Here is a 27963-nt window from a genome sequence, read left to right as displayed (position 1 = left end):
GGATGAGGTGGGTAGTAGCCTATTTGCTACGATAATTATTCACGTATGATGCACGATCCTAGCAGTAAATAGCGCTATTTATGCAATAGCGAAAATCAGACCTGAAAAAAATCAGACCTGTACGGGACTCGAACCACTGACCTCTGCAATACTAGTGCAGCGCTCTACCAATTGAGCTAACAAGCCAACTGGGAGCAGGCCGTTAAGCTGATTCGTAATAAACCCGTGAAAGTGATAAATGAGATACAATGAATATATGAAGTTCATATATTTTGAACTGCGGTATTGGCTTGTTAGCTCAATTGGTAGAGCGCTGCACTAGTATCGCAGAGGTCAGGGGTTCGAGTCCCGTACAGGCCTGATTTTTTTCAGGTCTGATTTTCGCTATTGCATAAATAGCGCTATCTACTGCGAGGATCGTGCATCATACGTATCTAATACCGCAGTTCAAAATGTATGAACTTCATATATTCATTGTAACCCGATAATTATTCAGCTGTACAGAAGTAGAATCAAATGCAAGTACAACATTTAAATGCGCAAGAATGTACCCGAGTTAGAAGTAAAACCCGAGATTAATACAATTCAGAGGCAGATTGGTCAAATGGAAACGGCTTACGAACTTCAAATTCGCTTAGCTTGGCACCGATGATAGTTAAAAAGCGTTACGCGTGGTATCGGCAACACCTTTTTCTGGGAAACTTCAAATGAAGATGGAATCGGGAGAGGAGATGAGGTATGATCTCGTCGATTAGCGTTCTCAGCCCAAAAGACTGAAAAGAAAAAAAACTCAATCTTTAATCCTATTTTGGCCGTTTATAATGACCAAAAGATAACGACAATTCAGAAATCTGCCTTACGCATTGGTAACAACTTCCGCGATCCAGTCAAACAAAAAACACTGAACCTGACGTTATTTTGAATTCACTTCCAACCACGATCAAGACAATCGTAACGCAACGCAAAATTGACCAAGTACCTGGCCGAATACGATGGTGCGGATGGGATCGGTTACAGGGCGAGACCAGCGAGGACTGCCGACGACAAAATTGACGCGCCTTATTCTAGGAGACCAAGAACAACGCACAATCTGGACACAGTTTGACCTGTTGTACTTTCACCACATATTTTGTTTAAGACTTCTTGTCGATAGAGATTATTCCCTGGAAAATGCGCACGAACAATTTTTACTCAAGAGTTGCCATGCATAAAAAAGAGGAATTAACGAGTAAGCGCAGCGAGCGGGTGAGTTTTTTTATGCATCGCAACGAGTGAATAAAAATCGTTCAAGCGCTTTCTATGGGATGTTTTTCTTTTTTTTTCATACATTCTGAGATTTTTCCTTACTGACCGACACATTTCAAAGACTGGAAGCGAACGATAGTGAAAATATATCGTTTGTTCGATCAGAGACACGATCAATAGTACATCACCGTGCAAAGTTCAGTATGTGTGAAATAAATAGAACTTCGAAAGAATATTCAATGGTGTACCAGCGAAAGTTTTGTATTTGCATTTCTGCTCCGATCACGGTGGTAAGTCATAATTTTGATTCTTTTTAGCGACCCGGCTTAATTCCTCAAGTTTACAGTTTTAAATTCATTTAAATCGTTACAAACATTGACTATTCTCGTGCTCATTACTTTTCTGTCAGCGGTATCAGCACGGCGGAGTCGCAGTTCCCGCAATCGCAATTATCGTCATGTTCACGAAAACATCAGTTGCTGTACATCTTGAAACTTTCAAGTTCAACTCTCTATAAAGAAACTTATAAAATGGTTTCTAACCCGCAAATCTCCGCCAAAGGTTCTGCTTGCTTCATTTGAAGTTTGTATTTACAGATTTCAGACCATCCATATAGCAAGAACCAGCATCATAACCAAATAGTTTTTCGTATACCAGGCGTACGCGAAGATGAGTATATTGTACATCACCGCCACTGTAAGGCCAGTTGTCGAATGAAAAGGCTTCTTTGCTTCTCTGTCACCAGCATCGATCATTCCATCGTTAAAATGTTGTTTCTTTGCCTTTTTCGCTTTTTTAGCACTAGCTGATGACAACTGGTCTAGCGATTCTACCAGATTCATTTCAAAGGCCGCACTTTTTCCAAAACGTTTTTCTACGATGCAAACTGGGCGTCTTCGAATTTTCATTGTCTGAGAGATTTTGATCGGCAGATGTTTGGTTTAGCTCATGCGCGTTAAAGATTATTGGAAAGAACCTTGTTTGAAAGATAAATTCACTTGATAATTAGATGGTACTTTGCAATCCCTCTGTTATCCTTCAGATACGATGGATCAAAAAATGCAATTTTTTTTTCACTTCATAGATATGTCCTTTACTGATTTTCTTACCTTATTTGCAATATAATTCTCTGCAAATTAGTTTTACAAAGTTGGTATTTCATTAAGAGAACACCTTTTCCTGATAACTTTGGAAAATTCTCGTCACTCGTTCGATAAATAATGTATCAATATTGTGAGCATGCAGAAGTTACATGATTGTTTTATATCTTCTGGGAGTTACAAGACATAGCTTGTTAGCTTCTTGAAGCAGAAACATTTCCATCCAAAATATAAAACAAAAAACAAAAGGAAAAGAGAAAAAAAATTAAAAATATATCATTAGACTCTGTTTGACTCATGACAAGCACACATTGTCAAACACATCTTTGCGGCTAAGCGGTAACTGATCTGTCATCCTTCACCTGGAGTCAGTATGTAGGGAACAAAACCACAGACTATAAAATAATGAAAATCGAAGAGACGATTCAGCCGAGCCTGAACCTAAAAATGCAACTCTAAGACAGATGCTTGCTTCGCAGCCGAATAATTTTCCGTGTAAAAGACGACGATTTTTTTGTCTTTAATGCGAATTTAAAAAGGGCCTGAACACTTTTATTGTAATGACCACATTGGCTATACCTGGTTATCCATATCAGCAACTTGCGCATATGAATCGCTGATTTTGGCCCTGTGGTCTTCGTTTTGCTCCTAGTCGGACCTCGGTCAGAATAAAAAGTAACCACAGGAAAATAATGTTTGGACAACTTTCGTAAATCTTTTATTAGTGCTTATTTTTAATCCTTGTTTTCTTCGTTTTTCTGTTATTTTAAGATGCATTTTCTGCTGCTACATGAAACTTATTCTTCAAAAGAAGATCGTCCAAACGATTCACTATCGTAGCGAGGCCTTCAAACAGTTGACCTCCAAAACTCTCAGGATGTGTAACCTACTACACTGCCGAATTCTCGACGTCGTCATACAGTTCATTGTCGTACATTTTCATGTTGATCAGCCTCTGCAGAAAGAAAAGACGTGTAATTAGCCTTATTAAAATTATTTTGCTTTCTTTACGTTAAGACCAGTTACCAAATAAAAGCACGGAGATGATATAATTATATTATCATAGCGTGAAGAATTGCATCTTCGAATTCACATTAACTCTTCGGTTATTCCATCGATCCCTTTTTATTCAACAACTGTGAAGGACTTCCTGCCGAAATATATTGGTGTCCATGTCAGTGAGAAATTTTAATAATCCCAAAGGAGACTGTTTTTTAAGGATATTCATAGTGGCCGTCTTTTTTCTTTCAAATCAGTAGGGACGATTAAAGACATTTGAATGAAATAATATCGATTTAGCTGAACCTTTGTTCTCTCCATTCCAAGTCTCACCTTATGCAGCATCTTCATGTCTTTAAGCTGATTTTTCAATTCAGTGAATGTTGGCCTCGCATCCGCGTCATTTTGCCAGCATCTCATCATGAGCTGGTACCTGATTTTGGTATACATACAGAACAAGCAGCATGTTATGTAGGACAGACGCATATGATGACATGTTTCTCGTAATTAACTATGAATAAATTGAAAACAGAAAAGCAAGCTTACAACGCATCATCCACATGTTGGGGTTTGGGCATTCTGTACCCCTTTTGAAGTAAGTTTGCAATTTTTCTCCTATCCATCCGTGGATATGGTGAACCGCCTGAATAAAGCAAAAGTAAACAAACAAAATAAAATAATGTACACCCCAGTGTAACTGTTTCATGGGACAGAGAATGCATTTGTTCAGGAACGTTCAATTCATATCTCCCCTAGTCTCCCCGCAGCCGTGATGTTTCCGTGACCGAAACATCACGGCTGCGGGGAGACTATATCTCCCCCAGCCTAAATAGATTGCACTGATTCATAATAACTCTAAAGTAAACTACCATCAGAAAGTCTTCAAATTCCATCACATATTACCTATAGTGAAAATCTCGTAAAGGACAACTCCATAACTCCATCTGTATATGTAAGAGGCAAAGTAACATAGTTTAGGTAACTGGGCCAATAGAATAAGGTGACCATATGACGCAATCGAAAATTATGTCACAGAAAAATCAGTTTGATGAAAGAAATGACGCCGCCAACAATCTTCAAAACTAAAGTGGAACCACGAGGCGCAGCCGATTGGTTTCATTGAAAAGTTTGTGGTTGCTTTAATTTGTTTAATACACTAACATCGAAATTTTTATACCAGCTTATGTGCCAAAACAAATCAGCTCCGCGCGTGACATGATCGATTGTTACGTTTTTGGCACTGTACGGTTGTTCTTGTTTTAATGCGTTATATGATGGCTTCAACAATTAAATACTATTAAAGAATGGATGGCAATAGGGTCTGTTACCCTAAATTGTTTCTATCGCCTACTTAGCTTTAATTCTTGTGACGTTCGCTCAGGGATCGGCAAGTTTTTCTATATTAAGCTTTTTCTTTTTTAAACCCTGCGGACCGAGAGGCAACTTCATACTACTGAAGATTTTCCCCTTGCCTTTTCTTCCAAATCGACAACTTCCTTTTCAAAAATTTCTCCAAATATACCGATCTTAGAATTCAGAAATTCGTCACTGTCCATACCTTTTTTAAAAAGAAATTTTCAATTATTCTTAAGCGAGAAATTTATCTTCCACATGGCGAGAATTGCTGAACATTGCGTAACATGATGTTTAGTTATTTTTATCAACGGTAACATTATCAACAACATTTCTCGACCGATGAGTGCACGAGAATCGCAACAATAAAAGCAAAAGATATTGTTTGAAAAAGCCTTAGACTCACAACTTGACAGGCTATGCAAGTAATTTTTACTGTACTGTTAAAAATTTATAAAATTTACACCAAAGGAATGATAAGGTTCGCCTACACGTCACTCTTTGTGGTATAAGTGCCATACAACAACGCTTCATAGGCTGTCCACTTCACTGGAAGACGACCCTTAGAAATAAAGTGATTTCATCAGGACATTGAAATTTATATGACTTTAATTTGGAAGTTACTCAAATAAGTTTTGGATAGAGATACATATCAAAAACATAACAGTTAAAAGCCATTGATTATTAATACGTCAACTTCTACTTAAGAAGAAAAAACTGAGCACATTGTGCACTGGCCAATTGCAGATTACCTTTGCCTGTCGTTCATAGATATTTTCTTGTTGGACGTCTCTGGCCATTCCAAAATCTGTAACTTTACATGTTTCTTTTTGTCCAACCAGGACATTGCGTGCCGCGAGATCTCGGTGAATGATCTAACGGAAAGATTGAAACAAAATTTAAAATATGATAGTGATGATAAAAACTGATTACGATTATTAAATAAATAGTGATATTTACTCAGTGCAAAGTCGCCTAATAAAAACCGTCTCTTTTTGATGAGAAGCAAGCCTATTTGTCATAAGCATTTTCTCACTTGTGAAAAAATATCGAATAACTAATCAGAAACCTGATATCGTTTGTTTTTTTTTTTCACAAGTGAGAAAAATGGTATCGGTTTTCCCGTCTTAGGGGGCGACCATGCGAAGTAATTGAGATTGAATTGTTCCAATTTTCCCTCAGTGCTTGCCTGAAAAAAGCAAGTAAAACTCTCTTATACTTTGAGTGATGTAAGCACAAGGAGCGCGCATGATATAGAGAAATCGAATTTAATTCAAGTTTCTGGAGGCTCTTCGAGTTCATTTGAGCTGGTTCGACAACATATTATCAACTTGGTCAGCAAGCAATGTCGCTTTTTACCGGTGCTGCTTTTCATGGTGATCAATTCAACATCTCTATCAGCAACTTTAATCAATCGCCGACCTTTGCCATTCCAGAGACTGAGATTATGTCCACAAAGGGGTACACCAGAATAAAAGCACTCGACTCCGATTCAGAGTAGAAAACGCTTGGTTAGTTTGAAAGCTAATTTCAGAAACTCTACAATTGTCAAATGTATCCCTAAATTTCTTTAAAACGAGCTTTTTTATCTTTTTTCTTGAAATGATTTGTTTTAAAAGTGCAGTTTAACCTATTCGAATTGGTACTTTACGCGTCTTGACCGCAGTGATTGGATCGAAATAAAAGCGATATCGAGTTCGCGAATTTTTTGTCTTTTGTTATCACTTGACTGACATTTAAAGTTACAAACATTTGTAATATCTCAGTACTAAAATCACAAACTAATTCAATGTCATGGTTAATTAGGTCGCATATACGATTTTTATTCATTTGTTATAAATAGAGAATCTTAAACACACTCACTCGAAGGATTTCTCGTTCATTTCAATTATTCACAACTTGAGAATTAAGATCACCCGCGCTTACCAACCATGAAGTAAGTCTTTATTTAACAATTACAATCACTGGAAACAAAAATTCATTTGGGATTCAATCAGGAAGAATTGAAATGTAAATCAAAGAGCGATCAAAGAGTAGATTTGGCCTTGGAATGGCATATTACAAATTTAGAGACGGACAATTGTATGACTTTAATAAAATAAAAATAAAAGAAGATGTGATGGCAAGCCTTTTATGTGAGTTTAACCTTTTCATTAGGTCTCGATATTTTAAGTTGAGTGTTTCCACTTACAGATTTCGATGACAAGTAATTCATTCCATCGGCGATTTGCCAAGCAAACGTTATCAGCTGCTGCGACGTCAGATTTGTTTGTGGTTTAATATCCGGGTCATTGTAGTAGGTGTCGTTTAATCCACGGCTCTTTCTCAGGTAACCTAGCAGATCTCCGAAGGGAACATACTCGATCAGTACTAGGAGTGGCTCTGCAAAGAGAGAAAAGTGCTTCTAGAATATGAAGCAAAAAATTCTTACAAAATAAATTTCTAGCAAGAGGAAAAAAGGGGACCAGCTGCAGTAGGATCGTCCTCATTCACGTGGTGTCGCAAAGTTCAATAAAATCCACTCAACCAAAGCATACCAGATTCTGTGACACATCCAAGAAGTTTAATGACGTGAGGATGGGGTTTCAGCTGCTTCATCGTCTCAAGTTCTTTCATCAAATATCTTTTCTCCGATTCTGCAGCATTAACTGAAAAGTTTAAAGGAAAGAGCAAGAATTTATAAATGGTGATAGTGTACGAAGTGGGAACCGTGACGTAACGTTGCAAAATTAAATAAAGTAGCTGAGTCAACCAAAACAAAAACAAAAGGTTCACGCATATTGATCCCTAAGGTCCAAAAGTTATAAAATGATCTTACATTTGAGCATCTTAATAGCCACTGTAGTCGTTCCGGGCCTCCCTCGAAGTCCCACTGCAGTTCCCTTGGCAACTTGGCCAAAAGCACCTTTACCAATGATTTTTTCAATAGTCACGTGATCCCTCAGAACTTCCCAAGAGCGTGTGATTGGACGTAAAGGCGCGTAATCAGTACCTGGGCCTGCGTTTTGCATCTTAATGTGGCCTCTGCTGGCTTCTTTGAGATTCATGTACTCTACAGGAGGCTGGGTGAGTTTGGTTGAATCAGGGCGGCTTGGTTCGAACTCTCTTAATGTCACGTCATTCTATTAAGATTAAGGATTAATATCCGTATTAATCACGAATCACACCATTCTTTTTCTAAATCGCATCTTTTCCCAGCCAATGAGAAAGCCTTGCTAAAACACATCAATCAATCAGATTTCAAGGCTTGTTTAAAGTAGCCAATCAAATTGCAGGACGATGAAAAACAACTTTTGCAAGTTTTTTACGAACTTAGTACTGGATCATCAAAATATTTGTACAGAATAAAAATCCTGCATTAGAGCAACTGAATTTTGTTATTTCAAAATGGATGTAATTGAGTGGCAATTGAATTGTGTGTCGTGCAATCTGTATAGTTCGGGTGCAAAGTAAGATAATCAGCACAGGTATTTCTTCAAAAATTGACCAAACTGCACAAGTCCGTAAGGCGAGTGCAATTTGTTGTCTTTGAAAAATGTACGATCAAGTGCTGTTTTATCCTAAATTATAGGAGAAAACTTCATAAGGTTACTTGCCAATAATATACACACAAAAATTTGACTCTGTTTTTCTCTTAGCCGTGTGTATGGTTCAATGATGCAGCCGCTTGCCTTTGTATTGTTTCCGGAGTCATCAGCGCTTTCCCTCAAGAACTTGATTCAAGCTTTTAAACCTTCTGTCTGGAATAATTGAGTGTGTGCACTCTTTCTCAGTTACAATTCGCTTAGTAGCAGTAACCAGTACACGAAGACTATCACGCTCATAATTTATCCACGTCTTTCGTACGAATTGTTGCGGAAACATGTTCAGCGCATCCGGTTCTTACGTTTCAAGACTTTTTCCATTGTCATTTTTAGAAGCCCAAAACTTCCCAGGCAGTTGTTTGTGGTATGTTGAATGATTTTTTTTAATCAAAACCTTGTTACTTTGCCCTAGCCTGTCCGCCATTTTGTTTTGTTGTGCTTTGGCGACTCTCCTTTCTATAAATGTAACTTCGACTTCTTGCACTCAATTCTAACTCTATGCCTTGTACTTATGATGCACGATCCTCGCAGTAGAGTGAATATATGAACTTCATATATTCATTGTATCCATGCCTTGTATGGGATAAATTGACGTGTTCTCAACCAAGGCGTATGCTGAGGTTTTTGCATGCTTATTATTATTATTATGATGATTGGAAATCATACTTTTGATATCACAGCTAACTCGTACTGCGTAACTTGTACTGTAACTTGTGCATGCACCCTCGTTCGATTTTGAAATTTCACTCCACTTACTTCAATTAACGTTATAGTATGTGAGAAATCTCTACCAGACGAAAAAAATAAAGTTTGCATCTGAGTCATGATATCCATGAGTTCCATACATATGCCACTAATGACTACAGTGATTTCTCTATCAAATGTTTATGTTCTGCGAGCTGATTTAGATTGTAATTTTGCCGGACACATGTATTTGAAAAAAGGCTAACGAATACTCCAAATAGCACTCTTAATAACATATGAAGATACAGAGTCTCGTGAAAATGAAGACGGTCAAGATATTACAGAAGCAATTAATCGAAAAAAGTCGCACTGAAGGTAGACCCAGCGGCTCTTGATAAATTGCAGGAAAAGATTTGAACTCGTGTCAACCGAAAACAAGTTTAACCGGTAATTTGGTAAAAGACAAAGGAAAATCTTAATGACAAAATTCCTATTGGGTCAAACTGCATTCGCCTTACAATGAACCTTCCGCCCAGTTTGAACACACCTTTTTTTAAGTCAAAAAAATATTCTTTCTTTACTTTTTGATATATATAATGTGTTAACTTTCCTGATGGGAGCAATAATAGACTGAGATGAAAATTTTCTGTAATAAACACGAAAGTAAACTTGATCTGTCCGCCGTAACTTACATCATAAACACCCTCTTCATCTTCATAATTCCTATAACACAAAAATAAGTAAATACTCTTTCATAAGATTTTTTGGAATTTTTGAGCAACCCTCTTTTTTTAGGAGGTTTTTTACATGCATATGGAATAACAACTTAACAAAAAATGTCTTTATTGTTGTGACACCTTATCTTAAGTCAAAGTAGATTCTTACCTATTTTTTCCAACATCACCTGAAAAAAATGGTAAATGAATCGATAAAAATAAACATAACCAAAAAACGATATACAGAAGAATGCGAAAAGTCTCGAGTGGCATTTCGGTGAATCTCACCAGTACAGCATAGAAATAAAAAATTAACCTAAATAATGAATTTCCACTTACTTCTCCTGAGCAGCCACACTATGTAAATTATTATAAGAAGCACAACAAGAAACGCAAGGACTCCAATTATGGCTGCAAACATGACGTCTTTGCATGAACGGTTGCATTCTTCGGGGCCTAGATGTAAAATTATTTGTTACGTTTTGCTAAATAAACTAAGTTTTAAAAGCTTATCTAACACCTGCCAAACGTTTCCTCAAGAGATCATGTAAGGGGCTCTGAAATGCCGAAAGAAAAGTCATAAAATTTTGGAACCAAAGAGTTGCTTTAAAAAAAGGCTCAAAGTCAACTACTTTCACACTTCTGAAAAAACTTAAGCTTAGCCCTTAGACAATTCAAAATGGTTGAATAGTAAGGACATTACTTTAAAGAACTCTAAACTTCGTCATAGAGGGTGTGTCGCCACATACCTTGTGCGGTGGGGGAGGAAATTTGTTTGATAGACCCTGGATCGACTCTAAAGACTCCGAATTTGTCCTGCAGAGCAGCATCTCTCAAGGAGGTCAAAACCTCATTAACCGCTACCCTTTGGTTGAAATACATTATGAAATCGACGAGAACACTGCCACACCTATAGATTTTAAATAGAAATACAAAAAAAATTTTCTTAAACTCACAAAAAAATTATTAAAACCATACTGAGGCAGATTACAACCTTGGGGTATAGGAGGTAACCAAACACGGTGCATCTTAGACCCCTCCCCTCCCCTCCCCCCAATCCCTCAACAGCATATATCACAACTACATGTATCTCACCAAAGAGCCGTAATTAAATCTACACGTTTTATTCGATGATTGACAACTTGCCTGAGGTTGTGACGTTATTTGAAATTGCTGTCTGTCTGACAGAACCAATTGTTTTTTGGTTTTTTTGTTTGTTTTTTGCTGCACTCTCCTCAATTTATAAATATTAATGCAGTTAAGTAGTAAACTGCATAAAGTTTCTTCGATCGCAACAACTTTTAATGTTCTGAAAATATGGGAATGAATTATTAGTGTCCCTTCAGGGTTTAAAGGTTCATTTGCCCCCTCCTACCCAAATCCTCGATGCCCCCCCATTCTGTACAATTCAAAGAAAAATTCAAGCGACACGACACCTACTTTCCACAGTAAGGGCAGCTAAACAGCCGTGATTGACGACCAGATCACATGCCTAAAAGGTAAACGTGCGTCATTATGCATTTTATCAAGTAAAACTGACAGCACAAAAAGATAATTGTTCAGTTTTTATTTTATGCCTTTTTTTCTGTAGCTTCCGAGGTCCCTATCATCCACAACTTCCAAACAATTCTTTTTCCTATCATTCACGCATTTGACAATTCATCCATCCGCTTATTCATCGAAGCATTTTCCAATTCCCTTGCTATTTTTATTTAAAATTATTTGCATTTATTTATTTCTCCACTTCAAGTGGTAGTAAGTTAAGTTACATAATAAACAAGGTAATAACTACTGGGCAATTCTAATTCTGTACTAATAATAGTGAAAAGAGGAGCACATCTAGATACCTAGTATAGCGCCCTTAAGTTGGTATGAAAAGTTATTTACTAAACTGGACTTATTTAAAACGACTTAAATCAAATAGGAAAAGAGAAGATGAAATAAATGAATGATCAAAACTGATTTTAAATGTGAAAGTGTTTTTTAATAAACATTTGTTTAGTTGGTTTTTCTCTAATAGGTCGAGGAGTGTTGTTCCATATATACCTACCTATAATTGTCGGACTGAATTTTCTGAAATTTGTTCGAGAAGAAGGAATTTACAGAAGGTTGTAGGATACACTTCGAGCGTGATAGTCATGCAGCTCAGACACTAACAAGATATTTAAATTTATATGTTTGTCAGCATTAAAATAGTCATAGTGGAGTAAAGATGTTTTGAGTTTTACAATGTCAGGAACTTTCAAAAATCCCAAAGCGGTATAATAAAAAGTAATTGGTTCCTTAAGTTACATATTTTCATTACCAATAAACCCACAACTGTTTCACTTTCTTTCACATGCAACCGTAAGTCGAATGAAAATCTCACCACATTTGGAAACCTCGCTGCAACTTGAAGACGTCTGCTACAGCTCTCATTTATGGTCGCTGTCAAGCGAAATTCTGTGTTTCCTAACGTTTTAAAAGAGATGTAAGAATCTTTCTAACTAATAATAACTAGTAAAATGAGTACTTTTCTCATAATTTCACATTTACATGTATCACACTGTAGGAAAGATGATTTTTACGGACAACAAATGCGAATAATTTACAGCGAGCAATACGCATACCTACTGCCTCCTTTTGTACCTTGATGAATCCAACAATGGGAAGAAATTGAAATGGCTTACCCGCAAACTTTGCCAATATTTTTTTTGCAGCAGCATATCCTTCAAACACACGATTTCTTGCAAAGACTTTCACAATGTAGGCTGTATCTCTCTCCAGACCAACAAAAGTGTAATTTTTTGTACCAGGATCAGTGATATTAATACTTTTTATCTCAATGTCGCTCTTCAGTATGATCGCTCGGTATGCTGTGATAGGACTCCCTCCATCATTAGTTGGTGCAGTCCACCTAACTGTTACTGAACTGGCTTGAGTCTCCACTGTAATGGATGGGATGCCTGGTGTCTCTATGAAGAAAAAGTCCAAGAAGAAACTAACAGTTGTATAAAACTCCAATCCAAGTGGTCTTTCTTTTTCTTTTTGTTTTTTTATTTTGTCAGGTCTTTTGAGAAAATTAGCCAGGCTATAAAAATCGTAACACCATTATGGTCTCAATGTGCCAATGAAGGAGCAGTAGCCCTTATCGCATTTGAGTCTGCAATGCAAAGGGTCCGCGGAGTTATGGTTTCAGGACGTTGGTCGTTGGTCGGCGCTTCGCGCCGAATTCTCGTACTCCGGTAGAGAGAAGAGAACCTCTGGGACCAGGGTAGTTGCTTTGAGTTTTGGAAACAAATATATTGATTCTTCTGAGATGTAAGCTGATACCATAACCGATAGAATAATGAATGAGCGATTAATGAAAATGCATATACTGTGTACGTATGGTGGTGGTAAAAAGTGTTGCATAATCAGCAATTCACGCCGCCATTTACGTTTTATCGCAATAGAATCGTTGCTAATTAGTGTACATTGTAGTGGGACCGTAATATATGCAATATGCTGGCAGGTATAAAACTCGTGAATTTTGGTTCTACATTATCATGACTTGGATTAGTGTGTGCGCGATTAAAGAACTTTGTTTTTACAGAACCGAGTAGTTAACAAAAAGAACAGACCTCGTAACCCATGCGCCCCAATGAAGAGTCAAGAACCCCTATCGCATTTTTTGCCGTAAGGAAAACTTCTTTGGGAAACTCAGGAAAAGCCGCCACGACTATCCTCGACCATTAAATCTTAACTTCTGGTAATAAACTCTACCAACTTGAAAAAACCTAGTCTGATGATCACATTAAGCATAAGACTCGATTCACACTGTTCTCTCCTTATTTCGATTTGTATTTTAGGAGTATACATACATACATACATACATACATACATACATACATACATACATAGATACATACATACATCACCTTTATTTCACCTCGGATTTACAAGAGAAGCTGTATGGCTAATTTCTCCGAGAAAGAGAAAAGGGAAAAAATAAGTAAATAAATAAGCTTACTAATTTGTCTCATCTTTATCATTCTGTTATCAGAGGGAGATAGTCCATTAGTAGCATTACACTTGTAGTCACCAAAATCTCCATCACCCCTCAGTCTCACTTTTATTCTGTTTTCTCTGGCTCTGACTCTTTTCACTTGGCTTCCATCAGGTCTGTGCCAGGTGAGTATTGGGGTAGGAACACCATCAGACAAACAATTAAGCGTAACTATCTGACCAATCCAAGACTTCTTAGTTGATTGAGTGACTTCCTGAATGGTTGGAGGATCTTAAAGGTGAAATAATTCACTATCACAACCAATGGCAAAATAAGTCGTGATGAGGGGCAACGTGGAAGGTATTTTTAACCATAGAAAGGGCAATTTTGGTACTTCGTCCACCTGAAATTTATATGGAACAGCAACCACAGAGAGGCCAGAGTAATACATTTCCTTTTCAATGAAAAAGGATTTTACACGCAAAGAAAAGCTAGAGAAGCATTATTGTTAGTCATTCTGTTGAGGGAAGGAAATATATCCTAAATTGCTTCCACAAAATGATATTAGGAGTACAGAAGTAGAATTACAGCTTTTAATCGCTTCTCTGACTTTTATAATAGTGAGGTCAGTTTTATACCGTTGCCTTCAGTATTGTTAAAAACATTGCAATTTAAAGAAACCGGTAAATATTAAGAGGATTCTTCTGAGATTGAGGTTCTTTAAACTGTTATTTAAGTGAAACCCTTCCCCACTGAAAAGGAAATCACCAATGCCTTGCCTTCTGTTTGACAGTTGGTCACACTCCACCACTCACGCAATTAAGAATTCAGTGGAGCGTCCTGTCAGGTAACTAACCATAAGACTCAAAAAAAAAAAAAATTAAGTAAATTTCATTTGCAACAATAAAAAAATTGAAATAATAATATTTATGCAATAGAAAGCTGGGAAAAACCTTCTACTGATACAAGTAATGATATACAATACAAATGTTTACTTCTGTCTTGATGACATCCTCGGAGATCCAGGGACTGAGTCGATTTCAAGCTAGGGCAGAAGAGCCCCCAGGGGACATTGTCTTACAAGACTAGTTCCAAACGGTCGCAGTCGTTCTGGCACTTGATTGGCGCCAGAAAATCTTTGTGTTTTTCTCCCCAATCAGAGTGAAGTATGCTTTCGAGTCCTTTCGTGTGTTTTAACACGGACATATACAAGAAGCTCAGATGCTCGCCATGTTTGTTTGGACTGTGTGACGAAGCTCTGCTTGCGGTGAAAAGTTTCAGTCTCAGCACACGATGTAAAAGAAATCAATCAGTGTCCGCAAAAATATTACCGGAAATTATACTAAATACTTCCGTAGGTATCACAAGAGAACGTGTTTAAAGTTTGCGAGGTTCGTATAAAACAATGGTTGCAGGCGTGAATATGTTGCTTTAAACGTTAAACGAGATGTAAGCTTAAATCTTTCTAGATTTTTGTATAATTTGCTGTGACTGAAACTTTGCCAATCCCGTGAAGTTATTTCGTCGCACGGGCCACGCAGATATGTCGAGCAACTGGCGCTTACGCTTACGCAGCTTCACGCAGCTTCACGCAGCTTTCTCTATGCGCCAAAATCTAATCTTCGCTTGATAGAGTCTTTCACAATATGACCAAGGTTTCAGAGAATGTTAAGTTCGTGGACGACCTCTAGCAAGCGCTCAGAGAAAGCTTAGCTGTTTTTCCGGTTAGCAAATTAAAATCTGAACGAAAACTTATTATCGAGAACATCTTCGGAAGGAGAAGTGTTTTCGGACAGTTACCGACGGGATTTGGAAAGGGTTTGCATTTACAATAGTAAATGTCAGCTTAGCACGAGGTCATCTACCCCCATATAATAAAGAAAAGTTTCCACGCTTAGCTTTTAATTTTTTTTTCAACATAGGTTGTATTGCATCTGTGCATACCTTGACAAATGTTCCTTTAGTGGAAACCGGGAAACAGCAACAATTTGATTTTCTTGTTTGGGTACTCCGCCCACGGGAAATTTTTACCGATGCCTCTTTGTTGGTATCTCACACTACCAAGGATGGTGGCTTAGGCATTATTGGCAAGTTTTCAAATGGGATTCGAAAGCCCTTTCGTTGAAATTGAAGGTCGTTTGCTCGTCCTCTTGACTCGATGTTAGTGGAGAAAGGGGATACATCCTCTTAAGAGATGCTTCGGCAGGGATGACGGCTGAAGACTTAGACTAGGTTTACACTAGAGGAAATTGTTCCGGATTCGTGATGAATCCCAAACGTTTTAGTACCGGATTCATTCTGCCGTTTACACGAAAGTGGACGAATCCGAAATAAAACCTTCCCGGTTTGGTCGTGTCTCCGGAGATTTTGAATCCGGAATTTAAAGTGGGAACTTTGAAACCGATAACTTGTGAATCCGGAAAGTTTTGTCCTGTAACCGCTTTTTTTTCTCGAATCCGGATATTATTTCCACCTGCAATCTTTTGAGTTTGCGGTGAAACCAAAATGGATCTGGTGCTAACATCGCTGGCGGTCTCCGGTTGCCTAATCTTGTTGCAGGTTCAGGCGATAAGTTTTATCATGTGTACCGCAGTATTTCTGAAGAAACGCAAATTATTATTGCAAGGAAGTTTAACGTCAGCCACACTTAATCGCCGACGACGTAGACTGCTTGGCATCTGTCCAACTCAAATTTGCCTCAGTGGCATCTGGATCTACTCTAGCCTTTTTGGGGGGAGGCATTTTCACTTTGTCGATCGAACGACGAAACAACACTGGGCTTGGTAACCATTCCATTTCGAATGTTCCCGGAGTTGTCGTTGTGTGTAAACGGTCAGGAATCCGAATATCCTTTCAGTGTAAACGCCTACGAATCCGAACACTCCAAAATTGATGAATCCGGAAACATTTACGAATCCGGAAAACTCTCCTATAGTGTAAACCTAGTCTTAAGCTTACATTTACGTTTCCATGATGTTTCAATTCTGTTGCGACTAGTGTCGCGAACTGCACGCGGAAGACCATCATCTGGTAGAACCTTTTGATTGAAAACTTCAAATATTCTCATAAACTCGCCATTAAGATTTCTTTTTTTCTTGATGGTCACGGTGATAAAAACGGAAGAGCATACTCGACAACGATCTGAAACATTTTCACCCGGATTATTCATTATCGTTAGAAAAACCTTGAACCTTACCTAAACTACTAGCCGAAGATCAGATTTTGGCGTGCACAGAAAGCTGCGTAAGCGCCAGTTGCTCGACATACCTGCGTGGCCCGTGCGACGAAATAACTTCACGGGATTGGCAAAGTTTCAATCAAAGCAAATTATACAAAAATGTAGAAAGATTAAGCTTACATCTCGTTTAACGTTTAAAGCAACATATTCACGCCTGCAACCATTATGTTTTAGACGAACCTCGCAAACTCTTAAACACGTTCTCTTGTGATACTTGCGAAATTATTCAATATAATTTCCAGTTAGATTTTCGCGGACAATCTGATTTCTTTTACATTGTGTGCTGAGACTGAAACTTTTCACCTCAAGCAGAGCTTCGTCAAACGGCCCAAACAAGCATGGCGAGCAACTGAGCTTATTGTATATGTCCGTGTTAAAACACACGAAAGGACTCTAAAGCACACTTCACTCTGATTGGGCAGAAAAACACAAAGATTTTCTGGCACCAATCAGATGCCGGAACGACTGCGACCGTTTGGAACTAGTCTTGTAAGACAATGTCCCCAGTGGCTCTTCCGCCCTAGCTTGAAATCGACTCACAGCCCCTGGGTCTCCGAGGATGTCGTTATGATAGTTCTCACCACAGGGACATTTAACGGAAAGTACCGAGGGAAGTTTGACCAGTATATTACTTTTTCATCCTCTCGTGACGATGGGATGTTAAAATTATATAACGTGAATATACTTTTGTACATCTGTTCCACAAATTTGTTAGTTGGGGTAAAAAAATAGGCATGAACTGCAACTTTTATTTTCACTTTCTCCGATTGGCAGATCTTGAATTTTAAGTTAGTTTCAGAAATAACTATTTGTTAAGTAACGTAGCAAGCTGTTTTATCAGTTGCTTAACCCGAGTAAAAAAGAATACTATACATTTTTCTTAGCCTTATTACTTAAGACACAGAAGAAAATGTATAGCTGTAATCATGGTAACATAGTCACTAAATGAAATAATAGGGAGCTTTAGCAACGACGACGGCGACGGCAACGAGAACGGCAGAAAACAATAGACTTAATGAGCAAAAACAATCGCCCTGCACGTGCGTTTAACATTTTGGTACATTTCTTTGCCTTTCTCGGCAAAACAACAACGTGAAATAACCAAACTTTAGGTTTTCTCGAGGACGTGAGCGTATGAAGCTTAATTTTTCTTTCTTTCTCCTTACTTTAACGCCATTCGTAGTGATATAGTCCCTGAATAGTTCGCCAGCATTTTCCAAGTGAAAAACATCGGAATAACCTCGAAAGAGTTACAAAAACGAAAAGTTAGATTTCGACACGACGTTTTCGTTGCCGTCGCCGTCGTCGTTGCTAAAGCTTCCTATTGACTTCCAATAGGACATGATCGATAAAGGACTCACATTGCACTGTGACATAAGCTTTTGCTGTCTTTGGCTGTCCGACTCCATTGCTTGCAGTGCACACATATTCCCCTGCATCACTCCTGCGACTCCCTAGAATCTCCAGATGTTTGTTGTGAGACAAAACCTTCCCAGCTTTAGTCCAAATTATGGAGGGTGAAGGAAAGCCAGAAGCATCGCAGCTCATAGAAATGGGATTCGTCCGATTTTCTGTGACATTTTGTGGAAGAACCATGAACTGGACAGGAACTGCTCGGATTAAAAGGTTATAACGATAATTGCAAAAGTCTGCACTATTAATTCATTCTTTGTGCTGTACGCAAAATCAAACGGTGAATTCAAATGCTTCCAATCACTTTTAATTCTAAAACTTCATGAACAATTGAGGATTAGGTCCAGTTCTTACAATTTAGCTGTTACGTTGCTGTAGTTTGATTTAACCGGCAGAAAAAACTACCACCTTACAAACTCAACTACCACAAAGTATTAAATGATGTGTAATATTCGTCTCTCTCCATAACAATGTTCGTTTAAAACTCAATTTACCAGTATTTTAAAAGGTCAGATAAGATCTCCAACTGACTAAAAAGTAGAGTCAGTGTGGTTGCCTTGCAATTTAAGGAAGGGCTTTATCCCTTTCTTTAATCGCCGGTGAAATTTTGCTTTCATCATAAAGTTCTTTATAAATGAAAAGTATTCAAAAGAATTAAAAACTTTGCGTTCGAGGAAATTCAAACTTTAATGTCTTTGAATCAGTAAATATAATCAGACCTCAAACGTTTCGTATCTAAGTCTGAGCAACTAAGTAGTACGTTAATGGTGCATTGTAGTTACCTTCTACATTAAGTACCAGAGAGGCTTCGGGTCCATATCCAGCACTATTGCTTGGCACGCATTTGTACTTGCCGTGGTGAAGTGATCGATTTACACTGCTGATGGTGTATTGATTGTAATAAGATGATTGGACTAAAGAGTCATTAATAGTGAATCTGTAACGTGACACTGGTGGTTTGGCTGCCGTAACAACACAAGTGAAAGTCATTTTCCCTCCCTGTGTAATTGTATTCCTTGGAGCATTGGTCATTAGCATCGTACCTTCAGGTTTGTCTAGCAGAAATAATAAAGGGATCATTTCAGAGTCTCGGCGAAACCTTTTAGCTAAGATTTAAGCCGGCCAGATCAAAAAAAATCACACCGTTCCATACCAATTCAGGTTATATATACGTTATGAAAAGGACGTCCAAGCACAACCGGCATTGAAACCTAACTTCAGCCCGACCAGGTCCTTGCTCACAATTGATATTCAACCTTTATCTGTCAGTTCATTTTTCTGCACCACTTTCAACTTTTAGAACCTTGGACTTTAAAGAGCTAGCAGAAGTTCTAGAAGTAGCGGTTTGTTGATGGGAAAACAAAGACAAAGAGACTGGAGAAGGACAGAAAGGACAGGTTTAGGCCGTTTTTACTTTGGGGGAAGAGTTGTAAGATCTACCAAAATTTCCTCTATTCAACACGAAAAATGTCAAAAAACCTAAAGAATACGGCCGAATTCCATTGGTGCTTTTCGTAAATAAAGACTATTTACTAAAACATCGTTAAGTAAAAGAGATTTCAAAAGAGATGATAAAATTTCTTTATCTTTAACTATATTCGACTTAGCAAAACTAATTCGATGAAGTAGTGGCCGTGGGTAGCAATATCCCTGTAAAATACCGTCCGGTATTGCGCGTGAATGAAACTTCAGTAAATGCCAATGGCAGCCATTAAGTGCAAGTATTCAAACAGAACATATTAAGGGGTTGTACTTATCGAACTGATCTAAATCAAATAATAAATATGAAAAACTGACCGGAGTCTTTAATTCATGCTTATTTACTTCATTTCTATGTTTCGTGCGGGGTAGTTTATACACCCTGTCGCTCATGAACCATTTACGTAATGCACCGTTAAAGAAAGTCAAACATAAAGAAATTATTTTACTTACAATGAACCAAAAGTGTTGTGTCCTTTGAAGCAATTTCGACCGAGTTGTTGGCTCTACAGGTATAAAGCCCTTCATCTGTTCTTCGTAGGTTGATTACCAAGAAAGCGGCCCCCTTTCCGGAACTAATCTCGATTCCTTTTCTGATCCATGTTACGTCCGGCTGTGGTTTTCCGGATGCTGTGCAACCAATAAGTGCGTAGGATCCCTCAGTATAATTTTTCTGTGCAGATGACAAACTTATTTTTGGTACCTCTACAAAACAAGTAAATGATAAAATTAATAACTAATAACTACTTCTAGCGTCAAACTAAAATATTTAATCACACTTTAATGATATTGTTTTCGATCTCACCGGCCGTGTTTGTAGTTTCCACGGGAAATTGTAATAGACTGAATTTTTTCCCCTTTCCGGAATGGTCTAAGCCCGAAACCATAATTATATAAAAACACAATCCACAAATTACACTACTGACCGATACGAAAGGTAAGTTAGACGAAAATAGGTTAGCATTTAACAAATGGTAAACACCACAGCGTACACTATTGAGTTATGGTGCACGCGGGAGGTTGCTAAGCACGAAAGAAGCGTAAGAGTCGCGCGAGGCGGTGGCCGAGAGCGACTCTAGCTTCTTGAGTGCTTAGCAAACCTCCCAAGTGCATCCATAACTCAATAGTGTACGCTGTGGTGTTTACCATTTGTTTTATAACATAACATTAACACACTGTAGCTAGAGTTCCCTTTTATTTAACAAATCTTACGTGACCAGAAAAAAACAAGCGCGCGCGGAAAAATAGTCTTTGCATTTGCTCACGTCAGCAGCGTACACCCATGGGCAAATGGAGGACGCTAAATTGACCAATCAGAGCGCGCGCTTTACTTTGGTTATGTTATAAATAAATTTGGAAATCGTTTTTTATCCATTTGCACTTTTCATCTCTCAATTTAAGGAAAAGAAATTATTGAAATTTCCTTTTTTTTCCTCGGAAGCTAAGAAAAATTGAAAATGAACAAGGAAAGAGTCTACAGTAATTGGCTCTAGCTGTTGTGGAATCCCTACCATTGTAAGTAAGTTTATCGTCTCTTTTCGTATTGTTACTTTGTATTGATGTGATTATAAGTTGGCAAAGCTAATAAACTTAAACATAAACAAAAGCAGACGAATTTAATTTGATAACACCTGCGTGTTCACAATTTTGAGAAATCGGAATAGCAAACACAATGTGCAGTAATTATTCATAAGTAGTCTGCCTTCAGAAACAATGCAAGCTCCAAGTACTTAGGGAAAAAAGTTCCTAATCACTAGAAACATGGAAGTCAACTGTAACGATAAAAATTGAAGTACATCGCAGGTTTTTTTTAGCTGAAAATCGCTCCCTACCCGTGAAGCATGAAAACACACACACATGTCACAAATCGTCAATATGAGTTTTTTGATTCAAGGAAGTGCCGTATTTGCCTTTAGAAGCCAAGAAACGATTTTTTCAGTGTGCAAATTACACGGTGCATAAATTTGTAAACATCAGCTATGTCTACTCGAATGATGATCGAGACTTTTTTCACAACGTTGTCTTAAAAAATAAATAAATAAATAAAAAATACATTTGAATTTATATAAAATCTTTTGTTGGACCTGAAAAAGAATCTTTTGTCGGGCCGAAGACTTGTCAGGATGTCTAAAAGTTTCACTCGAAATAAGAAGGCTATCTTTTTCATTTTTCAGCCATAATTCTAGAATATTGCACGAGAAAACGAATAATATTGAGCTCGAAAGCTAATTTCGTTGCTTTGAAACCTTGATGTCCATTTTTTGGAATCAAAGTGTTCCTATCTGTAAATAGTTTTCATTTTGAGCTCCAAAAACTCCAACTCGATCACAATGCACCTACTATACTCTGTCTTCTAAATTATATGATAAATAAAGAGCCAATGTTAGAAAACACATAACTATTGATAATAACGCTGATAATAAACTGAAGATCATGATCACATCATGATGATGGCGAGAAAGAATATGAATTTGTCGACCGGATCAGTGAAACAGACTCTAGGCCTTTTTGAAGGGTATGCAACCCTATCGTGGACATCATTAAAGTCACTTCCCACGGCTTCCCAGCCTAATCAGCCAAGCCGTGTTTACATTAGAAACGGACATTTATTTGGACAGTGATTTGACGATGACAATGATAAACACAACCATCGTTACCCTGACAGTTGGAGTGTTCACACATTGGTGAGTCGGCGAGATTAGTCAGAAGGAAGAAAATGCTAAGTGCCTCGTTTCCTAAAGACCTCGGGCACAATTTTTCCAAGTAGAGACCTGCTGACTAAGAGGTAACGTACATTTATAATAAAAATTATTTGTGATATTATTTGCATATTCACTAGTTTTTACTCATTCATTTTTTCATCATATATCTGTTGTTCTATTTGGAGGTAATCGTAAACTAGTTATACCCTTCGTGGTCAATTCTCGCAGTGGGAACGATTTAAATGTGAACAGTACTTTCGAACACACTAACAACATTATCTATCTGATTGCGCTTAAGCATATATAAAACTTGTACATCAATTTGAAAATAGAATAAGAAAGATGGTAAGTTTTTAGCCCAGTAAAGAAATAAAGAAAGATGTTTTATTTCTTGTCACGCCCGTGAGACAAAAAAATTTCGTGTACCCATGAAGAGTCGAACCTCAGACCTTCCGCGCTCCGATGTTCTACCGCTGACCCACAGAGACTGAGTAAGGTTCGATTCCACATGAAGACTCAGAATTTTTTTTTCCAAGCTTGTGACAAGACGGAAAACATTTTTCTCAACCTGTACATTGTATTATTTCCGTTAATATAAAAATACTGAAAGTGGTGCTGACTAAGTAAGGCAGCCAATACCACAATAATGATTACCACAGCTCATCAAAACTTTAGTTTTGAAGCATACTTACCAAAAACAACCAGATTAACAACACTTCGGACCACTGCATGACCTAGAGCTTGAGGTGTGAGTCTGCATCGATAAGTTCCCTCATCTTGACTACTAGTCAAATTTAGCCAGAAAGTGACCTGGCCAGGACTACTTCCATCCCACTTTGCATCGATACGTCCACTATACGAAGAACGTGGGACGTGTACCGCTGAGGTTTTATCTATTGAAATTAATAGTCTACCTTTTCTCTCCAACTGAGCTCTTCTAACATTTCCGGTGAAGGCCCAAGTAAAGTTGACAGAGCCACCAATAACCCCAGTGACTTTGTCACCACAGGTAGAAGTAAAACTTACTTGGCATACTGTGCATAAAAATAAAAAAAACAGACAGTTATTTTCGGCGATAGACCAGTATCGTGCGGTGGCCATTTTGGGTTTCTACCGATAAAATGTTTTAATAAAAATTTCGGTAAGGCTATTGAATTCTAGCATTCGGAGCCACAGTATGAGCTTGTAACTTAGCTCCAAGCGTCACATGCAGCCTGACCTCCATTGTTTTCATGTTATCATTTAACCATTGCCGACTCGAAACGAAACGTTTGGATTTTGAGAGTTGAATTATTGAAGAATTTCTTCTCAAGTATTTTCCTTCTTGGCAAAAGTTTTTGTTGCCACGACTTCTATTTTCACCTCTGGGAATTCCTTGTCCAATTCCGCAGGCAACAATTATTCATCGTCACCAAAATTAATCGTTCGACCGGATTTAGGAGCAATGTCAACTCAAACCACCCCGAAATGTGCATTTTTTTGTTAGCCATCTTTCGCGACATTTTTTTTTTTCTTGTCTTTGTTTTCTGTTTGCAAATAAAGTATATGGTCGGTATAGACCGGGAAACTGAAGAGACGAAAACGCAAAAAGTGATGGACCAAAGGCAACCACTTCACATTAGTTCACTGATAACATTTTCTAATGCTCATTTGTTAACCCTGCGCTGTATAAGGCAAAACTGATAAGTTTGCTTTAAAGGTCGAGCCCTCCCTGATGACTTATGCAAATTAGATTTAACTTTATTAGAGCGAGTCTATAAACGATGCAAGATGCAATCAAATCCAATTTACTTTTCCGCGTAACCACTGTGCTCAAATACGTAAAGTACGTGTGGGGGAGGGGACGTCATCAAAAACGGAACTGTACATTCTAGGCGAAAGTAGAGTGACACTCTTAAGTTTACATAGCTGAGCCAACATCCCTCTAAAAACAGAACATACATGCCCAATATTCTGCTGATACAACGGATACGATTTCGCCCAATTGAAAAGAGATATGTATACAACGTTTGAAACTGGGGGGATATTAAGATGAAATGATTGTCGCACTTCTCTATTGTTTGTTTCTAGGTATACAAATGGCTTTTTTTCCTAACTTTTCTTTATTCATAGGTCCCAGGTTCAGAATTATTTCCTTGTGAATCAGTAATACATCCTGATCAGTAATAACCTTGTTTGAATCAGTGAGAAGGATTCTGAGTGGAAATGGCACCGATTGCACTCAAACTGAAAGGGAAATTATCATAATTACACTTATTCGGCAAAGTAAAGAACAAGCTGAAGACGTTCAAGAGGCCATCTTTTAAGATCTAGGTTAACTTAAACTGAAGAACTAGGTGATACATAACCACAACAAAGCAATCGGAAATCACTGATTTGAAGACCTGGCTGCTTTGAATGACTAAGGTTCACCAGAGCATTTTACTCAGATTTCGCCCGGTGTTTCCCATCATTTTTTACTCAAGATGGATCTTTTTTTTTTTTTAATGTAAGAAGATTTAAGATGACGAAAGGCATTTTTTAATGCTGTTTGTCACCCTTCAGCGGTATTAAGACATAATGCCTATTACGGAAGTCAATTTCCGCCATTTCTCGGTTGTTATATATGGTTTAATGGATTCTATCCTGGACGCAGATCGCACACAAATTCATGTAAACGAGTCTTACCAGCCGTAGGAATGACAACAACAGCAGCCAGAAAATATTCAAGGATCAACTGGACCTTACACATGATCGAGATTGTCTTTTTCACTCCAAAACTACGAAACCGAATGGCTGATTTCACCCTTTCGCAATTATGATTCTCCGTCAAGGAACTTTTGAGTGGCATTGTGACTCTTTGTTGAAAGGTTACTTCAGCTGGTTTTATGCAGTCACGTGTGTGCTCGTTACAATGGACTACTTGATTCAACCCAACCCACTTAATTTCAAAAAGAAAGAAAAGGAAAATATTTCATCAGCGCTGAGTTGTGACAACAATCAATTAGTTTACTCCTTTAGCTTGTTGCAATTCTTAATTTTTCCTCTGTACTAGATCGTATTTTTGGTTAGAGCTTGTTCGGCAATTAGGTACAAACCAGATCAAGTCGTAAAAGAAATTTCAGGTTGATTAGAGTTAGCAAGGAACAGTTCTGGGTCTTACAAGGAAAATACAAAGGAAATACAAAATGTACTGGTGGCTGAAAGTAAGAAAAAAAGACATAAATCAATGTTAAGTAAGTAGATTATGATGAATAACTGATGATGACAAACAAAATGAAGATAAATGAATAGGTTATGAAAAAACTGAAGGAAAACGGGAATAAGAATGACTACAACAACAACAAAACTATAAACAGGATTTCTTAGCTAAAGATCTGATCGCGAGCACCAAGTGAAGCGACTAAACAATAAGTACAAAATTAAATGAAATTTTGTTTATTAGGAATTGAGCGAAGAATCAACATTTTGGTCCAAAATTTACTGTTAACGGAGTATTCCTGGTGGAAGTTATCCAAATCGATAGAAATTTGACGGCCGAGGGTGATTGTTTTAATCTAATGATATTTAGTCCATTCCTATGCTGTTTCGTTCTGCTTAAATTTACCGCATGAGACTTAGATCTTTTGTCTGTACAAATTAAAGAATCATGTCTATTCGTTTGGAAGTTCTGAAGCTTAACTTTCATATTTTTAGCTACGTAACAACAGCATATCAAATTGAACGAATTATTTTTTAAGAAATACACTACAGATCAGCTACCCTATATAACGAGATATTTATTTTTCATTTAACAAAACCCACTCCCCGTTCTTGGTACATCTTCAAAAAATATAAATTACATCCTTGCCATCACCTGCTGCGCTATTCCCATTTTAAAACGGCACGCTACCTTTCCAAAATAATCTAATTCTGAGGTGCCGAATATCATTCCTCAGGAATACAACACGTCAGTACCAACAAAATTAATCAGTTACAGTGCAGCCGTGAATTCATGCATTTCCTGATCAATTACTTTCTCTTTTCAGTATTTTGATCCACCCTTATCCGGACTGAGCCTTTGCGGATATGACCTCGGATAAATCTCAATCCGGTGGATTGAGATGTACGTTTTGTTAACCGGTTTATCTGCTCAGAATGGCGATTTATCCGCCCTTCGAAGAATTAGGTCCAGATGACTACCACCAAAAGAAAGAAAAAAATCCGGTATGAAAAATTAAAGCTAAGCCTTGTCCATACTTGGTTGTCCTTGTCTGTCCTCGTCCACGGCTTCATCGAGTTTAGTATCGGTGAAAGAAAACAAATTAAATGCGTTTAAATTTAACTTAACACCATCACATTTTAGATCTCCCCGCTATGCAATTAAGTCAATCTTTAAACATAAATAAATGGATAAAGAATGCCAAAAAAACATTAACAACGATGCTATTTTTTGAAATTGGATATCAATTTGCGGTCAGCTCTGGTATCAGCGTTTAATGTCTTTATTTAAGAGCAGACAAAAAAATTTCCGTTTACATGATAAGGGTCACCTTTCCTGAGATTTTGCATCCAAATGTCGAAAACAACACGTCATGTTTATTTTGTGGAGTCGATAAAAAGGTTGCGCCGTTGAAAAATGAGCAGACTCTAAAAATTAAAAAAAGTTGCTGCATAAAGTTGTCTTTCCCTGTCGGTTCTTATTACTGACATCTGAAAACAAAACCAACCAACATAGAGTAGGGTCAACACATTACTCTTAAGGAATACATCTTCTAAACGATTGTTCTTCAATGGTCTGAAGAAAGGATTGATCTCTGCTAAAATAAAAGCGGAATGATCGTACACTTTCGTTCAAACCAATACTGATCATTTCCTGACTTCAGCTCTATTCATCTAAGACAGCGGTCAAACGTAAGGCTGTGTGAATGGGTAAATTTTTCCCAGCTGCGCGCTAATTATCCGCAACACTTCAGACAAATTAAAATAAAGAACAGGAGCTGGAAATGAAGAACTGGGAACGGGTAATCGGGAACGCGTTATCGGGAAGGGAGTTTGGGACCGAAAATGCAGCTGTAATCCGGATAAAATTAAAAACGTATGGGGTTTTGAGCAAGCGCTCTCCGAACTCGATCGTTATAGCAATCAGCAATGGACGATGAATAAAGTATTTCTCAATCAAAATCGCAAGTGTGAAAGAAATAATCAAGTCATCGGAGAAGTGAGTGTCTGAGAATCAATCGTAACGTTTGGAAGAAGACCTCATAATGTGCAGTATTGATGGAAATCTGAAAAAGCTCATAGGTGCAAAATAAACTACAATGCCCGACCCTAACGATAATTGTATTACTGCCACGGGCGACTAACTCTAACAACCACAATTTCAAAACGGCGAAACGACACGACACGAAACAACACGGTTAAAACTGCAAATAAAACAGCAAACGAAAACCTATTACAATATAAACTACACTAAATACCCAAGGAAAGCTACAAAGAAAACGACGACGAAAACTACATAACAC

At 37.8% G+C, this 27963-nt stretch overlaps 3 protein-coding genes across 3 annotated transcripts; all 3 read right to left on the bottom strand.

Moving 5' to 3' along the window:
* Window positions 1-3038: 3038 nt before the first annotated feature.
* Window positions 3039-12296, bottom strand: LOC111331824 (proto-oncogene tyrosine-protein kinase receptor Ret). The gene is made up of 15 exons (XM_088741369.1): window positions 12050-12296; window positions 11118-11173; window positions 10431-10591; window positions 10021-10137; window positions 9851-9869; window positions 9658-9688; window positions 7516-7819; window positions 7235-7345; window positions 6889-7079; window positions 5450-5572; window positions 5189-5259; window positions 4248-4288; window positions 3891-3987; window positions 3678-3777; window positions 3039-3300 (listed from the first exon to the last, which is right to left on the bottom strand). The coding sequence occupies exons 3-15, from the start codon at window positions 10561-10563 to the stop codon at window positions 3235-3237; spliced, it is 1404 nt and encodes a 467-aa protein (XP_088597495.1). The 5' UTR covers window positions 10564-10591; window positions 11118-11173; window positions 12050-12296; the 3' UTR covers window positions 3039-3234.
* A 349-nt stretch (window positions 12297-12645) lies between these two features.
* On the bottom strand, window positions 12646-20315 carry LOC148718988 (neurotrimin-like). Its single transcript, XM_088741395.1, has 4 exons — window positions 20232-20315; window positions 19082-19354; window positions 18248-18496; window positions 12646-13939 (listed from the first exon to the last, which is right to left on the bottom strand). Exons 2-4 carry the CDS (start codon window positions 19335-19337, stop codon window positions 13599-13601), a joined length of 846 nt encoding a protein of 281 aa, XP_088597521.1. The 5' UTR covers window positions 19338-19354; window positions 20232-20315; the 3' UTR covers window positions 12646-13598.
* Window positions 20316-22936: 2621 nt separating this feature from the next.
* On the bottom strand, window positions 22937-27511 carry LOC148718987 (uncharacterized). The gene is made up of 2 exons (XM_088741401.1): window positions 25148-27511; window positions 22937-23514 (listed from the first exon to the last, which is right to left on the bottom strand). Exons 1-2 carry the CDS (start codon window positions 25308-25310, stop codon window positions 23144-23146), a joined length of 534 nt encoding a protein of 177 aa, XP_088597527.1. The 5' UTR covers window positions 25311-27511; the 3' UTR covers window positions 22937-23143.
* Between the last annotated feature and the right edge of the window lie 452 nt (window positions 27512-27963).

Source organism: Stylophora pistillata, chromosome 12, assembly GCF_964205215.1.
Source record: "Stylophora pistillata chromosome 12, jaStyPist1.2, whole genome shotgun sequence".
NCBI classification, from domain to species: Eukaryota; Metazoa; Cnidaria; class Anthozoa; order Scleractinia; family Pocilloporidae; genus Stylophora; species Stylophora pistillata.
Note: the sequence above shows the minus strand (reverse complement) of the source record. Positions and strands in the feature narration are given on the sequence as shown.

What these genes read in the sequence shown, in the direction of transcription:
- LOC111331824 (XM_088741369.1), bottom strand. Translation starts at nt 10,563, where the DNA reads ATGTATTTCAACCAAAGGGTAGCGGTTAATGAGGTTTTGACCTCCTTG. An exon ending in TTCCTCCCCCACCGCACAAG is followed by an intron (nt 10,138 to 10,430) that starts GTATGTGGCGAC and finishes TTTTACATCTAG; the next exon opens with GCCCCGAAGAATGCAACCGT. An exon ending in ACATGAAGATGCTGCATAAG is followed by an intron (nt 3,301 to 3,677) that starts GTGAGACTTGGA and finishes TTCTTTCTGCAG; the next exon opens with AGGCTGATCAACATGAAAAT.
- LOC148718988 (XM_088741395.1), bottom strand. Translation starts at nt 19,337, where the DNA reads ATGCTAATGACCAATGCTCCAAGGAATACAATTACACAGGGAGGGAAA. An exon ending in TCTGGTACTTAATGTAGAAG is followed by an intron (nt 18,497 to 19,081) that starts GTAACTACAATG and finishes TAATCCGAGCAG; the next exon opens with TTCCTGTCCAGTTCATGGTT. An exon ending in AGCTTATGTCACAGTGCAAT is followed by an intron (nt 13,940 to 18,247) that starts GTGAGTCCTTTA and finishes TTCACCTTTAAG; the next exon opens with ATCCTCCAACCATTCAGGAA.
- LOC148718987 (XM_088741401.1), bottom strand. Translation starts at nt 25,310, where the DNA reads ATGCCACTCAAAAGTTCCTTGACGGAGAATCATAATTGCGAAAGGGTG. An exon ending in TGTTGTCATTCCTACGGCTG is followed by an intron (nt 23,515 to 25,147) that starts GTAAGACTCGTT and finishes TTTTATGCACAG; the next exon opens with TATGCCAAGTAAGTTTTACT.